This window comes from Mya arenaria, chromosome 7 (genome assembly GCF_026914265.1).
Source record: "Mya arenaria isolate MELC-2E11 chromosome 7, ASM2691426v1".
Taxonomy (NCBI): domain Eukaryota; kingdom Metazoa; phylum Mollusca; class Bivalvia; order Myida; family Myidae; genus Mya; species Mya arenaria.
The window spans coordinates 17,673,209-17,691,301 of record NC_069128.1 but is presented as its reverse complement, the minus strand read 5'-3'; the positions used below and the strand labels follow the sequence as shown (position 1 = coordinate 17,691,301).

The window sequence follows — 18,093 nt, the reverse complement described above, 5'->3', positions numbered from 1 at the left end:
AGTAGATGTATTTGCTATACAGTATCAGTACATACATATGTTGTATCAGTACGTATATGTGTTAGTAGATGTATGTGCTATACAGTATCAGTAGATACATAAGTTGTATCAGTACGTATATGTGTTAGTAGATGTATGTGCTATACAGTATCAGTAGATACAAAAGTTGCATCAGTACGTATATGTGTTAGTAGATGTATGTGCTATACAGTATCAGTAGATACATATGTTGTATCAGTACGTATATGTGTTAGTAGATATATGTGCTATACAGTATCAATACACACATAAGTTGTATCAGTATGAGTATGTGATATGTGAATAATTTTAATTATTCCTTGATGAAATGCCTTGTAAATCTGGCTTATATTCAATGCTAAGGCCTTACAAATATACTTTTGATTCGGGTTACCCGACCCTATCTACGAAATAGGCGTGCAAAATATTAGTATGTGTTTCATATGTACTGTAAAAAACTGACATTTTTTACAATAAATTACTCTAACGCCATTCTCCAATGATGGCAATAACGCTCTAACATAAAGTCTAAGAAAAAACCTACCTACCCAATGTATTTGGACAAGTGAACCCACAACATATTTTCTTCTTCTGGCCTTAGAAAACAACCTACGTTTTCAGCCAAGTAAAAGTGCAGATAATCATCATTTAGTACTACACTTAATCATTAAGAATTTCAACTTTCGCGGGTGTTTAAAGGTCCGCCCACTCTCCGTCATCCGATACACACTCCCTGCTTCAGATTTTGTATTGCCAATGTGTCAGCAAATGAGGTTGTATTCTAAGTCAGTTCGATTACCTGAAGAAATTTCTAAATGATTAAGAAGCAGTTGATTTGCTTTGCTTACCCCACCCATTCTGAATCATTAAGATTTTACTTCATGTCAACTATTACTTATACTATTCATACGTGACTCAAGATTCGTTTTTGCCAGACACATAAAACAAAGTTTAAAGTGCATAAAAATACTGCAGATGAAAATGCAGTAGCATAGGAAAGTCTGGTGGAATCTCAATTGCCATAATCCCCTGTCGCCAATGAAGTAAAATCACGTAAATGAAAACCAGAACTTTGTCGTGAATATCAATATTCCCGGAAGAATATCTGAGTACGAAACTTTATTTTGTCTTATTTTATTGCTTGCTACTGTTATAAAATTTCAAATTGATGTTTTCTCTTGTCTGCAGAAGTGGAACTTTTCTAAATAATTGATTTTGACCTACTTAGAATTTTCTCAGAAGCAAGATGAAAATGAGTACATTGTAAATAGTAGTTCTTCAGTGAATAAAGGGCGACGTGTGTTTCTTCATGTCTTCCATTAAAAATCCAAGCATTGTTTGACATTTAAACGAGCCTAGAATCAATGTTTCTCGGTTTAATTAAGCAGAATGACAATAAAATATAAACATATGCTCACTGAATGGGCCTTACACCTGAATGCAAGGGTAAACAAATTCACACAACCTCCCCCCCCCCCCCCCTATATTATCCAACACATCTAGAATAATAGAAAATACTTTTAAACACATTTTAGGGGTGAGAGCGGTCTAGCGGTATTGGTATTCGACTCTCACCCTTCCTTTCCACAAGGGGTCCCTTCGCATGGCCTCTTAAAAAGGGCACCAGTCTGAACACGGACGCGAGAGCGATTCAAAAAAGCTATTACTATAAATTAATACTTATAATATATTTTTACTTTAAGTGACACTCGTATTCAAATTCAATAAATGCACATGTTTAACAAACAATTATTTTGAGTGATTACCCTTTAACGAATTACTTGATAATGCATTTATGGAAAATATCAATTACTGATAACAAAATTGTAATGGTGTAAAAACACGTTATCCTTCATAAGAACAATCGTTTTCAATATAGATTCATCCTTTTCGGTAAATTAAAACGATTGTCTTAATTGTGGTACATCCTATTATAGGAGAAAGAGTTCATCTTTAACGATAGGGACGTTGTCTGTCCCTCTATCAATGTATTAGGCCCCTTCCTAGTGGGCAGATTGTAATTTAAAAGACGACCAGGGCTGGTATTCAAAGTTGATCTCTTTTATTATATTTTAGAACGATGTAGCTAATCGGATTACTTGTTTTTATAACTGGCCAATAGAGTGAATGAAATCAATGATGTATGACCATCAGATTAACTTCAGTTGAATATTGAATACCGCCCCAGAGCTCTGGTAAAGTTTACCAGGCACAACGGCATTGCGTAATTAAATAAACATTGTCAGCATAGTATTTCTGTTATTATTGAGTTATCTCAAGTTAATGCATACTTCGATAAGATTCACCTTTTAAGTTTATTCTGGATTGTTGGGATAAGAGTGAGGCTCTGCACGCAAACTCGTGGTTTAACCCCCCAGTAAATTTACATTTCACTGAGCATTCCAAGGCGGTACCTAACAATCTAACAATCCTTTATAAACACACCTAGTGTTTTTGTATAGTATATATGCACTATTTTGTTTGTGAAGTTTTGTGCTCGTCTTCCATGTTTCTTGTTTGTGATTTTTTTTTGTTTTTGTGTTCTATGTCTTTGACGTTGACCCTGTGCCATCAAACGGGGTTTATGTTTAAACTCTTGGCTACTGAGCTTGTTTTTGTAGTTTTTTCATATAAATATTGTAGTCAGATAATGTAAACTTATAGTGTAAAAGAAACTAATGTAGCTCCTGTCAGACAGGATGCCATTTAACTATCCAGGTTGACATTTATACCAGACATTATAAATCGGTTGAAATGTTATACGCATTAATCTTTTATGCAATTAGTTGTATGCAGATCTATATTTCTATACAGATATGTCTTACAGTTTTAATGTGGTTACCATGGTGACAGAACTTGTCTGCAATTATTTGCACTAGCTTTACTAACATAAAACAATTTAACAGGTGTATTAGAAAGACACAAGCGGTATTTATTTTTGTCTATTAACTACATTCAATTTAATAGCATTTCTTAGTCGTCTGGTCAAATTGAGCCAAAATGTAAATTGATTGGTCAATAATTATCCTGTAATAACTACAGTCAATTCTCGTTTGCTCGAACTCCCTTGGGTCGATTTTCTCGTTGGCTCGAACTAGATGTTAAGGTCCTTTGTTTTTGCTGAATGTAAGCATTCGTGCTTGGCTCGAATTTCCCGAATTAAACAATGAAATCATTCAAATCTGCAAACTAGGCATAAGACAACCTATGGAAAACTTATCAAAGTTTCATACAATTGGCTATTGTTCCTGTCTTACAGTTATTATAAAGTCATCCAAAATTGACGATATTCGTTCATAATTAAACACATATGACCAATATTATTACGTTACGTGGGATGTTTAAATTGTAAAGCTTCTTTACTTCGGAAAACGTTTTTGATCTGCTATATGTATTTTTACATTCATACCATAATTCGATACCATTGTCTTTATGAGAAATACTACACGTAAGTTTAACTTCATTCTAAAGCATTTAAGAATAGAAACTATGACATAAGAAATAGCTCCAATGTATTTGCAAACGTTTTATTTTTAACACCAATAACAACCATATCTTGAAAATAACTTTTTCTACTAATGTTTGCGAAACGTTAGTGGCAATCATTTAAACAAAGCACTATCGTAATGTTATTTTAAATCGATGAGTGAATCTGTTTGTACCGCCCCAAAACAGGTTTCAGATACCCTTCTTTCAAGCGTAATGTAAGGCTAGTGTTTAATAAGCCTGTGGAAGTGAAACCAATGTGAAATATGCATGTGTGGTTGCTTTGCAATGTGGAAGTGAAACCAATGTGAAATATGCATGTGTGGTTGCTTTGCAATGTGGAAGTGAAACCAATGTGAAATATGCATGTGTGGTTGCTTTGCAATGTGGAAGTGAAACCAATGTGAAATATGCATGTGTGGTTGCTTTGCAATGTGGAAGTGAAACCAATGTGAAATATGCATGTGTGGTTGCTTTGCAATGTGGAAGTGAAACCAATGTGAAATATGCATGTGTAGTTGCTTTGCAATGTGGAAGTGAAACCAATGTGAAATATGCATGTGTGGTTGCTTTGCAATGTGGAAGTGAAACCAATGTGAAATATGCATGTGTGGTTGCTTTGCAATGTGAGAGGGAAACCAATGTGAAATATGCATGTGTGGTTGCTTTGCAATGTGGAAGTGAAACCAATGTGAAATATGCATGTGTGGTTGCTTTGCAATGTGGAAGTGAAACCAATGTGAAATATGCATGTGTGGTTGCTTTGCAAGGGATACACCCGCCTCTTCAGTATTTAGTTCCACGCGATACATACACCAAATTGCTGATGGCGGTATTTGGTTCCTTTGATGTGTGCGCAATTTCGATAATAGTAATAGATGTTGCTAGATTTGAAATTCATTCGATGTAGTTGGGTGGAATAAAGCCGGGATCATTCAGAGAATTCAAATATTTGACATGCAAAATAATAGCAATAAAGTGATTCTCTGTGGACTATTAAACAGTACTGAGCCATGTTTCAAATTTGAAATTGATTATTCTATTAATCAAGATTTTAATGAAAGTTGTAAGTAATTATCACTTAACATCCAGATTGACATTTTACTCTTTACGAGTTTAAAGGAAAATATTATGTAAACAATGTGTGTAAGGACAAGATCATCCTCGTGCGTTTGTTTCAACAAAAGCAACAATGGAAGTGTTAAGTTAACTTCAAATCGTCCATTTTATGCTATCACGCCCATTGTCAACTAAAGGAGCCTTTTCACTTTTTAAACCGAGCTGTATCCAACTTTAGTTATTTTTTTTTTCAAATTTGATTGCAATAAAACAAAACATGAATATTTTGGGAGTCAAGAAAAGCAACACTGATTGTTAAATAGGATTGCTTGTACCATGATTGCATACACGCGTTCCAGTTCTAAAACTTTTTGACAACATCATACAGCTGTTAAACACCAGTATACTGGTTTTCATGTTGTTCAATATTGAAAAAGTAAACTGTTCGGAACATCTCTTAAATTGGATTATAAGTGTGCGAAATATAATTAAAATGTTCCAATATTTAAAAAAAAATCAGTGGTTCTGTTGTGTTTTTTTTAATTTATTCCGGAACAGTATTAAAATAATCGTATTTGTGTTTATTAAAATATAAAAAAAGTACTTCAAGTGACATACTAATGAAGAGAACTCCAACATGTATCCTTTTTTTTGAGTTTCGTAAATGTATTTGTTTGACAAAGAAAATGAAATAGTGATTAAAATAAGTTTTACCTTGGAATCTGCAAAGCTTGATTTAGTGGATAATTTGCTTTTAAGGGAAGTAACACATGACAGAAAATTAGGTTAAAAACAATTAATATGTTAAAATTTCATAAATTGTTGCATAAACTTACTATACCTGATAAGAACATATATGAGATCACACGCTTTGACTTTATTAAAACTAAACAAATTCTTTTATGCATAAAACGTACACACATCGCGAATATTTTTTAACAAATAACGCCATACAATTGCTTAACTAAAACCTTAAATTATCTAATAACATAAACCATTGGGTGTTCTTCAGTTAGTTGCATGGAACCTAACGCCAGAGAAAACATTACTCTAGCATGGAATGTCTAGTGCAGCGAACATGGCAGAGAACATGTCATCTGTTTGAGGCTCCCTATAGGGATTGCAACAAGAAAGAGGGGCGAAGCGGGGAAACATAAACATAAAATCACTAGAAAAAAATATGTTAGTTTCACTCGTGAAAGTCTGTCGTTCAATTCGTTAAAATGAAATGTTCTACCTCAACTGAAAATAAAGGAATATCCTCTCTTAGACTAGATGTTCATAATACACCAATGAAACAAGAAAACAACATATACAACATATACAGTAAATGCTGTGCAAGCAATACAAGTGTACGATAAATTAGTTTAAATCAACAACACTATTTTCTATTGAATTTAAGTGTTCATTTTTTCTAACCAGCATAGTTGCATGTCCTTTTAAACTTGTAAAAAACACAAATGAAGCATGCATAGCATGAGGGTTTTTTCCTGCTGACTTTCGTGTTTACCAAAATAAACATGTAAAATAAAACTTGCAAATGTCCTTTTTTTAAATATTGTGGAATAGCAAAACAACGATAAAGCCTAAAAAAGGTCCTTTGTTTCCACTAACACCTGATAAAGGGCAGGGAGGGAGGCACTACATTTTTCTATTTTTGTTTGAGAACCGAGATTGTACTTAACCGACCTGTATCAGAGTATATATATCTTGTTAAGTTCGAAATAACAAATGATCAAATGTTAACATGTTCACTCAAAACATGCATATTTGTTTAAGAAACTACGAATGAAAATCAACACTACGGCAAAAAAAGTGTGAGGTCGGGAGATAAAATAGGGTCGGTTGTGTTAGTGAAAACAAACAATGTTGATACACCTTACATCTATAATGCACTTGTCAATTATAACCACGCCCCCACCCTCCCCACAGATCCGGGGAATAACGGGGACTTTCGGTCCAGCCGATCCCAGGTAAAATCCCCGACCAGCGGGGACAAACTGCTGGTAAAATTCCCGCCAAATGCCACCGAAACCATGGGGACTTCCTAGGGAAGGCCCAATCCCCACTGTTTTCGACACGAAAACAAAACCACCGCATTCACTCGGCACTGCGGGACCACATGGAAGGTCAAAACACGGCCAATTTCCCCCGCTATCCCCGGTATACCCCCGGATCTTGGGGTCCGTGGTTACAATTGACTCGTGCATAATGAAAACTTCATATTCTTACATAACATACATACGTCTAAAACTGTTGAGACTCAATAATTCTTATAGTATATACATAGTCATATCGTTCGTAAAAATCTATTCTCACTCTATACACAACAACGACAATGTACTTACGAGTTCCATCGAATCTGGTTGCTATAGTATCCAGAAACGTATTCTGCGGTGCCAGGAGACCCTTCTTCATGGTCACGTGGTCAAGGGGCACTCCTTATTTAATCCTTTAATTAATCCATTGGAATTTATATAAATCTCAATTATCACACGGTCGATTTCAACATTTTAACTGTTGAATCGACCAATTTGCACTCCTTGATCTCAATTATTTACCGTAATAAGGTTACTTGTAATATATCTACAGCAGAAAAAAATGCTGGAATTTTCTTATCACACGATGTTGCTTATTTATAAGCGACTTTTTTAAAAATGGATACCAGCTTCAAACTCATTTGTTGATATATGGTTTCTGGACACAAATCCTGGAAACTGGTAGTTACAGTTTTTGTATTTAGCTCACTGACCAGTACACATATATTATTCCATCTGTTTGAAGCACATACTTGTCACCGATTTCCAGTAAGATTTCTCAGAAATACTCACCCACATTATCCGTAAATCACTTTTAAATATATCAAATTTTACATTCTAGACTATAAAATATTTTATGTCCTTCTGGAATTACCAATATAATGTTCGTATTCTTGCAAGATGTGGCACCTCATTTGTATTTGTTGTTTAAGCATTTTCTTTCTCTTTTTTTTAATTTATTTTCCTGCAACGACATTCAAGACCATTATAAATATCTTGTTTAGCAGACGCACGCATTTCTTCTGAGGCTTACATTTCCAAATATGTCTAAACTTATTGAAATACCAGAGTTTACTGAATGCAATTTATGCGTTTTTTTTATGTTTTCCATATTTGCAATACCATTTCTTTGGATTCTTAATAATTATATACTACCAAACTAGTGTCAATGTTACCCTGTTTTATGTGAGTTTATGATGACTTTAATTCCCGACATGTCACAAGTGAAGATTTATTTTCCGTCATGTTTGTACTGCTTCATAAAAACTCTACATATCTAGAAAATGAGAAAGTGTAAGGCAAGAGCGTTCGGGGGTTTTCCGGTTAATACGGGGCTTTATTTAAGCCATAAACAACTCAGTTTTGTGAGAAATAATTCCGTGGCACGAACCGTTTCCCCGTATTCTTTACAAGCATAGAAAAGAAGGCCATACCAAGCTAATCCAGTATTTAACGTCATATTTCAGCTTAAACCAATTTGATTGTATTTTTAATGCAGATTCAGACTTTAAATAAATAGTTTCTCTAATTCGCATCAGGCTCCAAAATCAACCAACTTGATTGTATGTTATCATCATAGTTTTATCTCTACTTAATAAGCTCAGTGTTTTGTACAAAACATAACAATGCGACAGGAAAAACATATCTCAGGAAAAAGTAAACACATAAAACCTCCCTAAATCAACGTCTTCGAGAGATATAAACACCGCATGCTTTTAAAGGGTCCCGCATGTTTTATAACGATATAAAAAATTATAAAAAAATAATCAAGTAGTACGTTTTGGGTACGTTTGCATCGACAAGACTATAAATGTGTTATTACATAAATATTTTGACATATGAATAGTATTATATATAAAGCGAATTTTCCCAGAACACTCTGCGCTCAGGTACTGTATAGCGTGAGGTAAAAATAGATTCCTGTCACGTGACTTTCCCATTTTTGCGCCAAGCTAAACAACTTACAACGACATGTTGAATAAATGAAACTTTGTTACTTTCTTTTTTTTCATATTAATAAAAGCGTGACAACTTCTATACTGTTTTAAAACACGTTTGTGAAGAACTTATCATAAATGTAGAATATGACTAAAATATTAACATTAAATTTGGTCAAAACAAGTTCAGTCTGTGCTTTCTATGTAAAATTGTACCCTTGTAAATTCAAAAACTAAGATAAGATTAATCTGATATTATGCGATTTAAAAATCATACAATCAAACGTGACTGGTTATTTGTAATAAGATCCATAAATGCGGTTTCCTAATAAATTTTCTCATTGTTTTTTTTTTTTTTTTTTTTTTTTGTTCTTGATGTTGTTTTGGTTTTGTTTCCAAAGGCCCAAAATCTATCTGCTTGATGATTCTAAACATACAATCAACTTGGTATGGCCTGGCAGAGCTGTTCACAAGCTTCGTGATGTACAAGACAATTCCATTTCATTGCTAGAAAATCAAATTTTGTGAGACTAACGCCATGGAAACAAATCGACAATATACAATCGGCGGCATTTACCATAGGCGCAGTCTTTTTGAAATTAAAATAAGCTACTTAAGCCTGCTTAAGATGTTCTGAGAAATTCGTGTTTGTTGACGTCAGAAGGGTCCGAATGAATTCGTTTTGTCTAATATAAGATACTATTTGACACGTTCATTTCAAAACGGTATATAAATTCCAATTTGATTCAGTGCGTCAATTAACCTTATCATAAAAACATAAACTCCGAGAGCTAATACAGCTATTTTCAAAACTTGTTAAAATGTTAGAAATATAATATTACAGTTTAAATTATCCCTTTTGCTTACATCTTTAAATCACTTCAGAGTAAAAAATTACTTGCCGACCGTCTTTCAAAGAATGAAAACTAATCTTCAGATATCTATCAGGAAACCTGTTGAATGTAATTCCTGGCAAGTCAATGGTTTCGCATAATAACAGTAATATTCTAGCACCGTCCATAATCCATTAAATATTATTAATAATTAGACAGCCCACTGCGATTCATTACAGCGTATATCTTTCCAATAATTGGCATGTGATTTTCCATAGCTTTCCCATTATAACCAGGCTCAATTGTTCGCTCATTTTTCACCAGAAATATGTTCTATTCAGCTTGGAAAAGTTAAGCCCCGTGTCGTGGCATGGTGAAAATTCATTATTAATGAGGATTCACTTATAATTATTATTGATAAAGTGGTGGTATGTAATCAGCAGAGAATTTTCATACCACGCAATATACTATTTATTGGAACATTATGTTATCACTGTGTGCCATTAATAAATAAAGAGAACTCAATAAACATTAGCCCGTTTCTGCTTAAATTATTTAAGAAATACTCACTTACCAAAAAATGCATAAAATGCATTTTTTTTATTTATATATTTATATTTCCTTAAAAAGATAATCAAGCTTACTCTTAAACTCCAACTTACATATACGTATATGTGTTCTGCTAACACTGATATATATTTCACTTTTTAGTTTTCACTTTATTCTTTTTCCATATTCATCTTTGGAATATATTTATATCCATTTCCCATTGCCCTGTTTAACTTTTCACTTTGGACACCAACTGTTGCTAAATGAAAAATTCAGACACGCGGAATTAATCCTTATTCATATTCTACATTAACACATATTTTTTTTGTAACCATCCTTTCCAGAACGCAAAGATTGAATCGAATCATCGAAGTCATCGTTGGTATCTTTGCAGTTGAGAATAATTGCCCATACTGTCGCCTTAGTCGACGGAATCACCGAATAATTCACACGTTCAAAGCCATCTCTCTGCAAAAGAGTTATAACTCAGTAGTTCGAGTGACCAATACCCAATACACAGGGAAAATGTCTCCGCATGTGGCATCACAAACCGATATCATCATCACTGTAGTCAATAAAGACCCAGGAAGTAGGAAAATACCGATACCTTCGCTGGAACCAAGCACAGCTGGAGACTTAAAGAGGAAAGAGGGAGACAATATCTGTTAATGTTTTGTTTGCAAGCTGGTAGTTTTGTCGCAAAATAAGTGAAAGAACGTTGCTAGAAATCTAGAAAAATGAAATGCGGTGGGAAACAGTATCAACTTTGTTAGGGGCAAGACTTGAAGCATTAGCTAGGTAGACAATATTTGACAGTGTTTTGTTTGCAATCTGGTACCTGGTTTATCGCAAAATAAGTGAAAGTACGTTGCTAGAAATCTAGAAAATGAAATGCGGAGGGGAAACAATATCAACTTTGTTAGGGGCAAAACTTTAAGCATTAGCTAGGTAGACAATATCTGCCAGTGTTTTGTTTGCAAGCTGGTACCTGGTTTGTCGCAAAATAAGTGAAAGTACGTTGCTAGAAATCTAGGAAATGAAACGTGCTGGGAAAAAGTATTAACTTTGTTAGGGGAAAAACTTGAAGCATTAGCTAAGTAGACAATATCTCGCAGTAAGAAAAGTAACAGAGCATTGTTAGAAATCTAGAAAATGAAATGCAATTGAATACACTTTCTACTTTGTTTGGGACGAAACTTGACGAGGTAGACAATATCTGACAGTGTTCTGTTTGCAAGCTGGTATGCGGTGGGATACAGTATCAACTTTGTCTGGAACAATATTTGAAGCATTTATGAGGTAGACGATATCTGAAAGTATTGTATTTACAAGCTTGTACATGGCCTGATTCATAAACGTTAAGTACTTTTTTAGACAACTAGAAAATGAAATGCGATTAAATACCCTACCGAATTAGTTTGGAACAAAGCTTGAAGCGTTAACGAGATGGACAGCATCTGACAGTGTTTTGTTTGCAAGCTGGTAAATGGCTTTTACAAACGAAGTTACAGTACGTTGAAAGAAAACTAGAAAATGATATGCGGTTGGATACACTTTCAACTTTGTTTGTAACAAAACTTGAAACATTGACGAGGTAGACAATATCTGACATTGTTTTGTTTGCAAGCTTGTACAAGTTTTTTTACAAAATAAAATACAGAGTTCTATGAAAGAGAAAACTAAAATATAAACGCGAAGGAAGACAGGAAGTCTCTGTAAGATGCAAAACAAGATACATAAATAATAAGACAATATCAGAAAACAATAACAATTATTTGCAAATTGGTATGTGAGCTGTAACAATACAAGCAAAAGAGCTCTTTAAAAACAGTTTATTACTTTTGGAAAGGTGGAGAATGTAGCAAACCATCGCTTGAATTGCAAATGTCACTTTGTTTGTTGAAATTACGGTGCATCGTTAACTAACATAATAACATAACTAACAAAAAACCTCTTCACAAAACTAATTTGAGGTAGGAAAATGCCAGAATTGTGTAACGATTCCCCTAACCATAAATATCATGAACCTTCTTCCTATATGCTAAACCAATTTGATGCTATCAGTTAATAGTTATATAATACAATCAGTTGTCGTGCACTTGAATCTGTGACTAGCAGACATGTCGGACCACTAGAACATTACAATCCGTCTTGATTCTGGGCTATTAGAAGAATTAAGCTACTTGTAGATTGATATCCTTTATTAATGAACTTGCGCTGATAACCAATTGTTTAACTGTCAGTGTCCAATTAATGAGATAGTGATCCTTCTGGATCGGCAATACTCTGCTTTGCCCGTATTCCCACGATCATTGGCGGACTATTCCGGATAAGGTTCTGCTAAGGTATCGGAAATTGTTTCGTCGTCAAGGTAAGAACACCAGTCTTTGAACCTTTTTTGTCTGTAAACCACCATGGAACCAAAAAACACCGTACAAGTGTTTTACATCCGGGTACTCCCCCCCCCACCACATACACATACAATAAACATACACAAGACCACACCCTCGCATAACAGCGTGCCAACAAGAGTGATTAAAATCATCCTGTAAGACCGTACAAGTTGTTTATATCCGGGTATTCTGCCCACACCCCCCACACCGACTAATACACACTAACACACACTAAAGACCACACTCTCGCGTAACAGCGTGCCAACAAGAGTGATTAATATTAATATAATGCTGTAAGAACTTGTTTCAAAATTGTTGTTAAATAAATAGGTTTGGACCAATTCACCTGATAACGAAAGGTGGAACACATTAGGTATATCAATGGCGTTCAAACATATCTGAGTATATTTATTCTTAGCAAAATGACGTTCAGAATCCCATGAAAGTCCAAAAATTGATACAGAAATCCAACGGGAGATGTAAAAGCAACACTGTTTTATCTGCCTCTTTATTAAAAACAACTCAAAACCGCATCGCTCTCCGTCTTCAATACGTATTTCAAGGAGTAATAAGCACGCATAAACGAGTAATAATCTGATATACGGTAATAAGTGGAAGAATATCAGTAGGAAATCAACATGTCTACGAATATTGTATCAAGGTTAAATACAGTGCATTGCAGGGAATGATATATAACAAACTCTTCATAAATTTGTCTAAATGATTTTATTACACGGAAGTGTTTTCTATATATACTCTTAAGCAGTTGGTGTCAATGTCTAAGGCGCACAATATAGCCTGATGCAAAGAAAGTAAATAAGGTTTTATTATACCTCATTTATTTCTTATGATAAAAACAAAAAAGCAAACATTTATATATGATTTGTGCACAGATAAAAATTGTTTGCGATATGTTGGCGTTTTATTACTAAAGGCTTATACTTTTATCTGTATACAAATACGCTTTTTGTTTTGATCAATTAGTTCATAAATCTGCCTGAAAATCATAAGATATATATTTTATGGTTTTAATGTTTGTCGGATAATATGAAACAAAACGCTATTGCCCTCTCCGTTGAACTGATTTGGATATACAGGTTTTTATATAAAATATAATTAAATCATCTTTAAGCAACAAAAAACGAGTAAAATATAATCATTTTAAGGCTGAAGGTTCAAGAAAACAAATGCACGTACCTTATGATGAAAATGTCACAGCGATGAACAATTATAAACAAGAGCTGTCACAGTATGTGACGAATGCCCCCGAATGTGACATTGACCTATGAACAAGGTCAGTACATGAAAAGTTGATCTTGCCTTTACGTGTCAAATACATAAGGCAAGATATTTTAAATTGCCTCTGAACATAAAAAATACCACCCATACTTGACAACATACACTGTTATGTCCTTATATTCAGAATTCTCTTGTGAATAAACACTTAGTGTATCTTTCACCTTAGAGGTAAAGACATGGGTCTTGCACACGACACGTCGTCTTGGTATGTGGAACACATGTAGCAAGTTATTTTAAAATCTGTCCATACAAGAGAAAGTTACAGCCTGGACACGACAACCTATACTTTATGTCCTTGTATGCAGCACTCCATTGTGAATAAACACTAAGTGTGACCTTGACCTTTGAGGTAGGGACACGGGTCTTGCACGCGACACATCATCTTGGTATGTGGAACACATGTGGCAAGTTATTTTAAAATCTGTCCATACAAGGGAAAGTTACAGCCCGGACACGACAACCTATACTCTATGTCCTTATATGCAGCACTCCGTTGTGAATAAACACTATGTGTGACCTTGACCTTTGAGGCAGGGACACGAGTCTTGCACGCGACATGTCGTCTTGGTATGTGGAACACATGTGGCAATTTATATTAAAATCTGTCCATACAAGAGAAAGTTACAGCCCGGACACGACAACCTATACTCTATGTCCTTATATGCAGCACTCCATTGTGAATAAACACTAAGTGTGACCTTGACCTTTGAGGTAGGGACACGGGTCTTGCACGCGACACGTCGTCTTGGTATGTGGAACACATGTGGCAAGTTATTTTAAAATCTGTTAATACAAGGGAAAGTTACAGCCCGGACACGACAACCTATACTCTATGTCCTTATATGCAGCACTCCATTGTAAATAAACACTAAGTGTGACCTTGACCTTTGAGGTAGGGACACGGGTCTTGCACGCGACACGTCGTCTTGGTACGTGGAACACATTTGGCAAGTTATTTTAAAATCTGTCCATACAAGAGAAAGTTACAGCCTGGACACGACAACCTATACTCTATGTCCTTATATGCAACACCCCATTGTGAATAAACACTAAGTGTGACCTTGACCTTTGAGGTAGGGACACGGATCTTGCACGCGACACGTCGTCTTGGTATGTGGTACACATGTGGCAAGTTATTTTAAAATCTGTCCATACAAGAGAAAGTTACAGCCCGGACACGACAACCTATACTCTATGTCCTTATATGCAGCACTCCATTGTGAATAAACACTAAGTGTGACCTTGACCTTTGAGGTAGGGACACGAGTCTTGCATGCCACACGTCGCCTTGGTATGTGGAACACATGTGGCAAGTTATTTTAAAATCTGTTCATACAAGGGAAAGTTACAGAGCCGGACGGACGGACGGACGGACGGACGGTGCGATTTTAATATGCCCACCTTCGGGGGCATAAAAAGCACTATTGTGAGTATTGTAAAAACAAGTTTGTTGAACCACCTATTTCCATTATAATCTGACGGTCAATGTCTGCAAATAATTGCCAGGGAATTTTAAAAATGTGCTTTCTTTATAGCTCAAACATGACCATCGTTTACCTAATTGGCTTTGTTTAACTCTGCGATAAGGGATACCTTTCCCTGTTTTATAATCTATTCAGAACATGCCTTTTGTGAAGTAAATAACAGACATTCAACCACGAACGCTGACAGACAATCCGCAACAAAACCTAACAGACAATGAATAAAAGTTATGTTTCACAACTAAAGCTTAAAGACAATGTCTATTGACGATAACAGACACTCAATCTAAAAAACTTACAGCCAAAGATTGGCAGTCAATAACAGACACTCGTGTACTTAATTTTTATTTTATTACAACAATGTACGGTACGATATTTTTTTTGCATAGAACAGTATACAATGCTCATAATATGTAAACAAATAAATCAATAATGTGGAGAAAAAGTACACAAATACATTTTCTGGTGATAATGGATGAAATGGCTTGATTGTAACAATTGTATTGTGCATTATCCATAACAAATAATGTAATTTCTAAATCAATTCATATCAGCCTCTCTTATTTGGTTAGCCAAGAAATTATACTTTGCTAGATTGTGAAGTATCTTTATGTGAGTTGCAATTCAGAAGGTATTCGAATTTGTTCATTGTTGGCCAATGGCAGAAGTGTGGCTAAAAGAACTTGCCCTATATTTTGGGCATCCGAGAAGAAAGTGGAACTTAGATTCTACCTGGTTCATGTTGCATGAGACACAAATAATTTCATGTATATCTGTTTTAATATGTCTGCCCGTCTCAATTGCTAGTCTATGAGCAGAAATTCGAATTTAAAGTATCGGCTTTTAATCGTGTGTGACCTAATTGTACGGTGGAGGAGTAGCAAAAATTGCCTCCTAGATGATTTCCATAAGATAAAAACGCATTTCCCTTGTGATAGCGCTAAATGAATCTTAACGGCATTTCTTTGTATTGTTTTAAGCTCAGATTGACAATTTCCATACTGTGACTGTGACTGTGACAGTTGTGTGCTGTTCTATGTTTCTTGTTTGTGAATTTGTGTTCTATGTCTTCGGCGTTGCCCATTGCCACTAAACCGGATTTATGTTAAAACTTTTTGCTACTGAGCATGTTTCTGTAGCTTTTTGCATATATATTGATTCTGGAGAAACTATACTTGTGCATATCTTAGCATGTTCAAAACGGTATTTTCAACAGTATCTGTATGCCAGATTTGTTTTGCTGTATTCGGAAACAAGCAAAAGTAGCAGCTGGCAATTCCATTTGCAATAGTCCGATCCCTGAAGATATGCCAACACATATTTCGAGGCTACTATTCCAGAAACAGCCACGAGCTTAACAGAATCAAATAAAATGAGTCTAAGCCTAATCAACAACAGATGGTAGCTTTTTACAATTAACCATAGTGGCTAACAGCCGATCAACCAAATAGTTTACCAACCAATCAATCACAGAGGCTAGCAGGCAATCACCCACGGAGGATAACAACCAACATAACAGAGAGGATAACAGCTAATCAACCACAAATGATAACTTACAATTAACCACAGTGGCTAACAGCCGATCAACCAAAAGTAAACCACACAATCAATCACAGAGGATAACAGCCAATCACTCACGGAGGATAACAGCTAATCAACCACATATTAAGCTTACAGTCCATCAACCAAAATAGTACAACTTCTAATCAAGCACAGAGGATTTATTATTATCACTAAAAGGCTTGCATACAATCAATCACCGATGTTGACAGACACGTATTACAAATGCAAACAGACACTAAATAACATAGTATAATGTACACTCAACCACAAATGCGTAATGCAAATTCATAACATTACCTTCATCCCACTATTGGAAATGTTGATAATAGCAAAAGATATCGCATTAAACTTTCTTTTAGCAGCAAGGGTATAGATCTTCTTAATCTAAATAATTTATTTAAGAATAAAAATGTAGAAAAATGTATTCCACAATACTTTAAGAATAAAGAAATGCCAATGATATTTTACAAATATAAAAAGCCTGTTAGAAATTTCATTTTTAATTATAATAAAGTAGTATCAGAAGATGATATTTCCACAAATACACCTTCTTCATGAGATTGTATTGACTCCATGTACCGTTACGACCCTGTTGGGCATATTGTTACAGGAGATTTTTCTTTTATTAAAAATACTCTTCTTAGAAAACTGCTTAAGAAAGGTCCTAAATACCGGATTGCATCTGAAATTAATTTCCATACATGTAAATAAGATTTGACAGACACTTTATCCAAATATAGTAAAAGCTGGTGCAAAAGAGAAGGGTTTGAACCAAATGCCTTATTACCGTGGATGAATTAAAATATTGTACCTAATAGATAAGAAAATAGAGTTTTTCAACAATATCCGTTGGCACTACCCCCTAAGTCTAATTCGATAACTCCAAAGTTGATAATGGATATCAAATCCCTACATAAAAAACTTGTATTTGTAGCAGCTGATAAAGCAGCTAATAATGTAATCATAGTTTGACGTTTATACTATGTAAATACTATTATTGGAGAGTTACAATCTTCCAGAACTTACAACTCTAGCCAATTCGATGGAGAAAGTGTTATTAAAAATCATATTGATTATAATGCTAAATTTCAAGTTCTTTTGAATGAAATCCGTATAAATCACGATTTATTGTTAATTCTGTTTCTTGCTCTACTAAACAAGTTTCAATTTTACTTACATCCTGCTTAACTGCTATAAAGTTTCATGTGAAAAAATACTGTAGTAAAGTTTATGAGAATTCTGGAATTAATCTCTTTTAGTCTATCAATAATGCTTTAGATTTAGTTAATGATTTTGAAAAAAGACGGTATAAAGTCCCAGTACTTAATACTTATGACTTTTCAACGCTCTATACATCTATTCCACAATCTTTAGTTACAAACAAATTGACTCCTCTAATCGAAACAACTTTTGCGAGGGAGAAAACTACTTACATG

General features: G+C 34.7%; 1 protein-coding gene across 1 annotated transcript in view; it reads right to left on the bottom strand.

Moving 5' to 3' along the window:
* Window positions 1-9,432, bottom strand: part of LOC128240975 (potassium voltage-gated channel subfamily H member 8-like) — a 173,237-nt gene extending 163,805 nt beyond the window's left edge. Inside the window, exons 1-3 of the mRNA XM_052957963.1 lie at window positions 9,407-9,432; window positions 7,778-7,878; window positions 6,912-7,566 (exon numbers count right to left, since the gene is read on the bottom strand). Of these exons, the coding sequence (XP_052813923.1) occupies window positions 6,912-6,981 (70 nt within the window). The 5' untranslated portion in view covers window positions 6,982-7,566; window positions 7,778-7,878; window positions 9,407-9,432. The remainder of the gene's footprint in view (window positions 1-6,911; window positions 7,567-7,777; window positions 7,879-9,406) is intronic.
* Window positions 9,433-18,093: the final 8,661 nt, after the last annotated feature.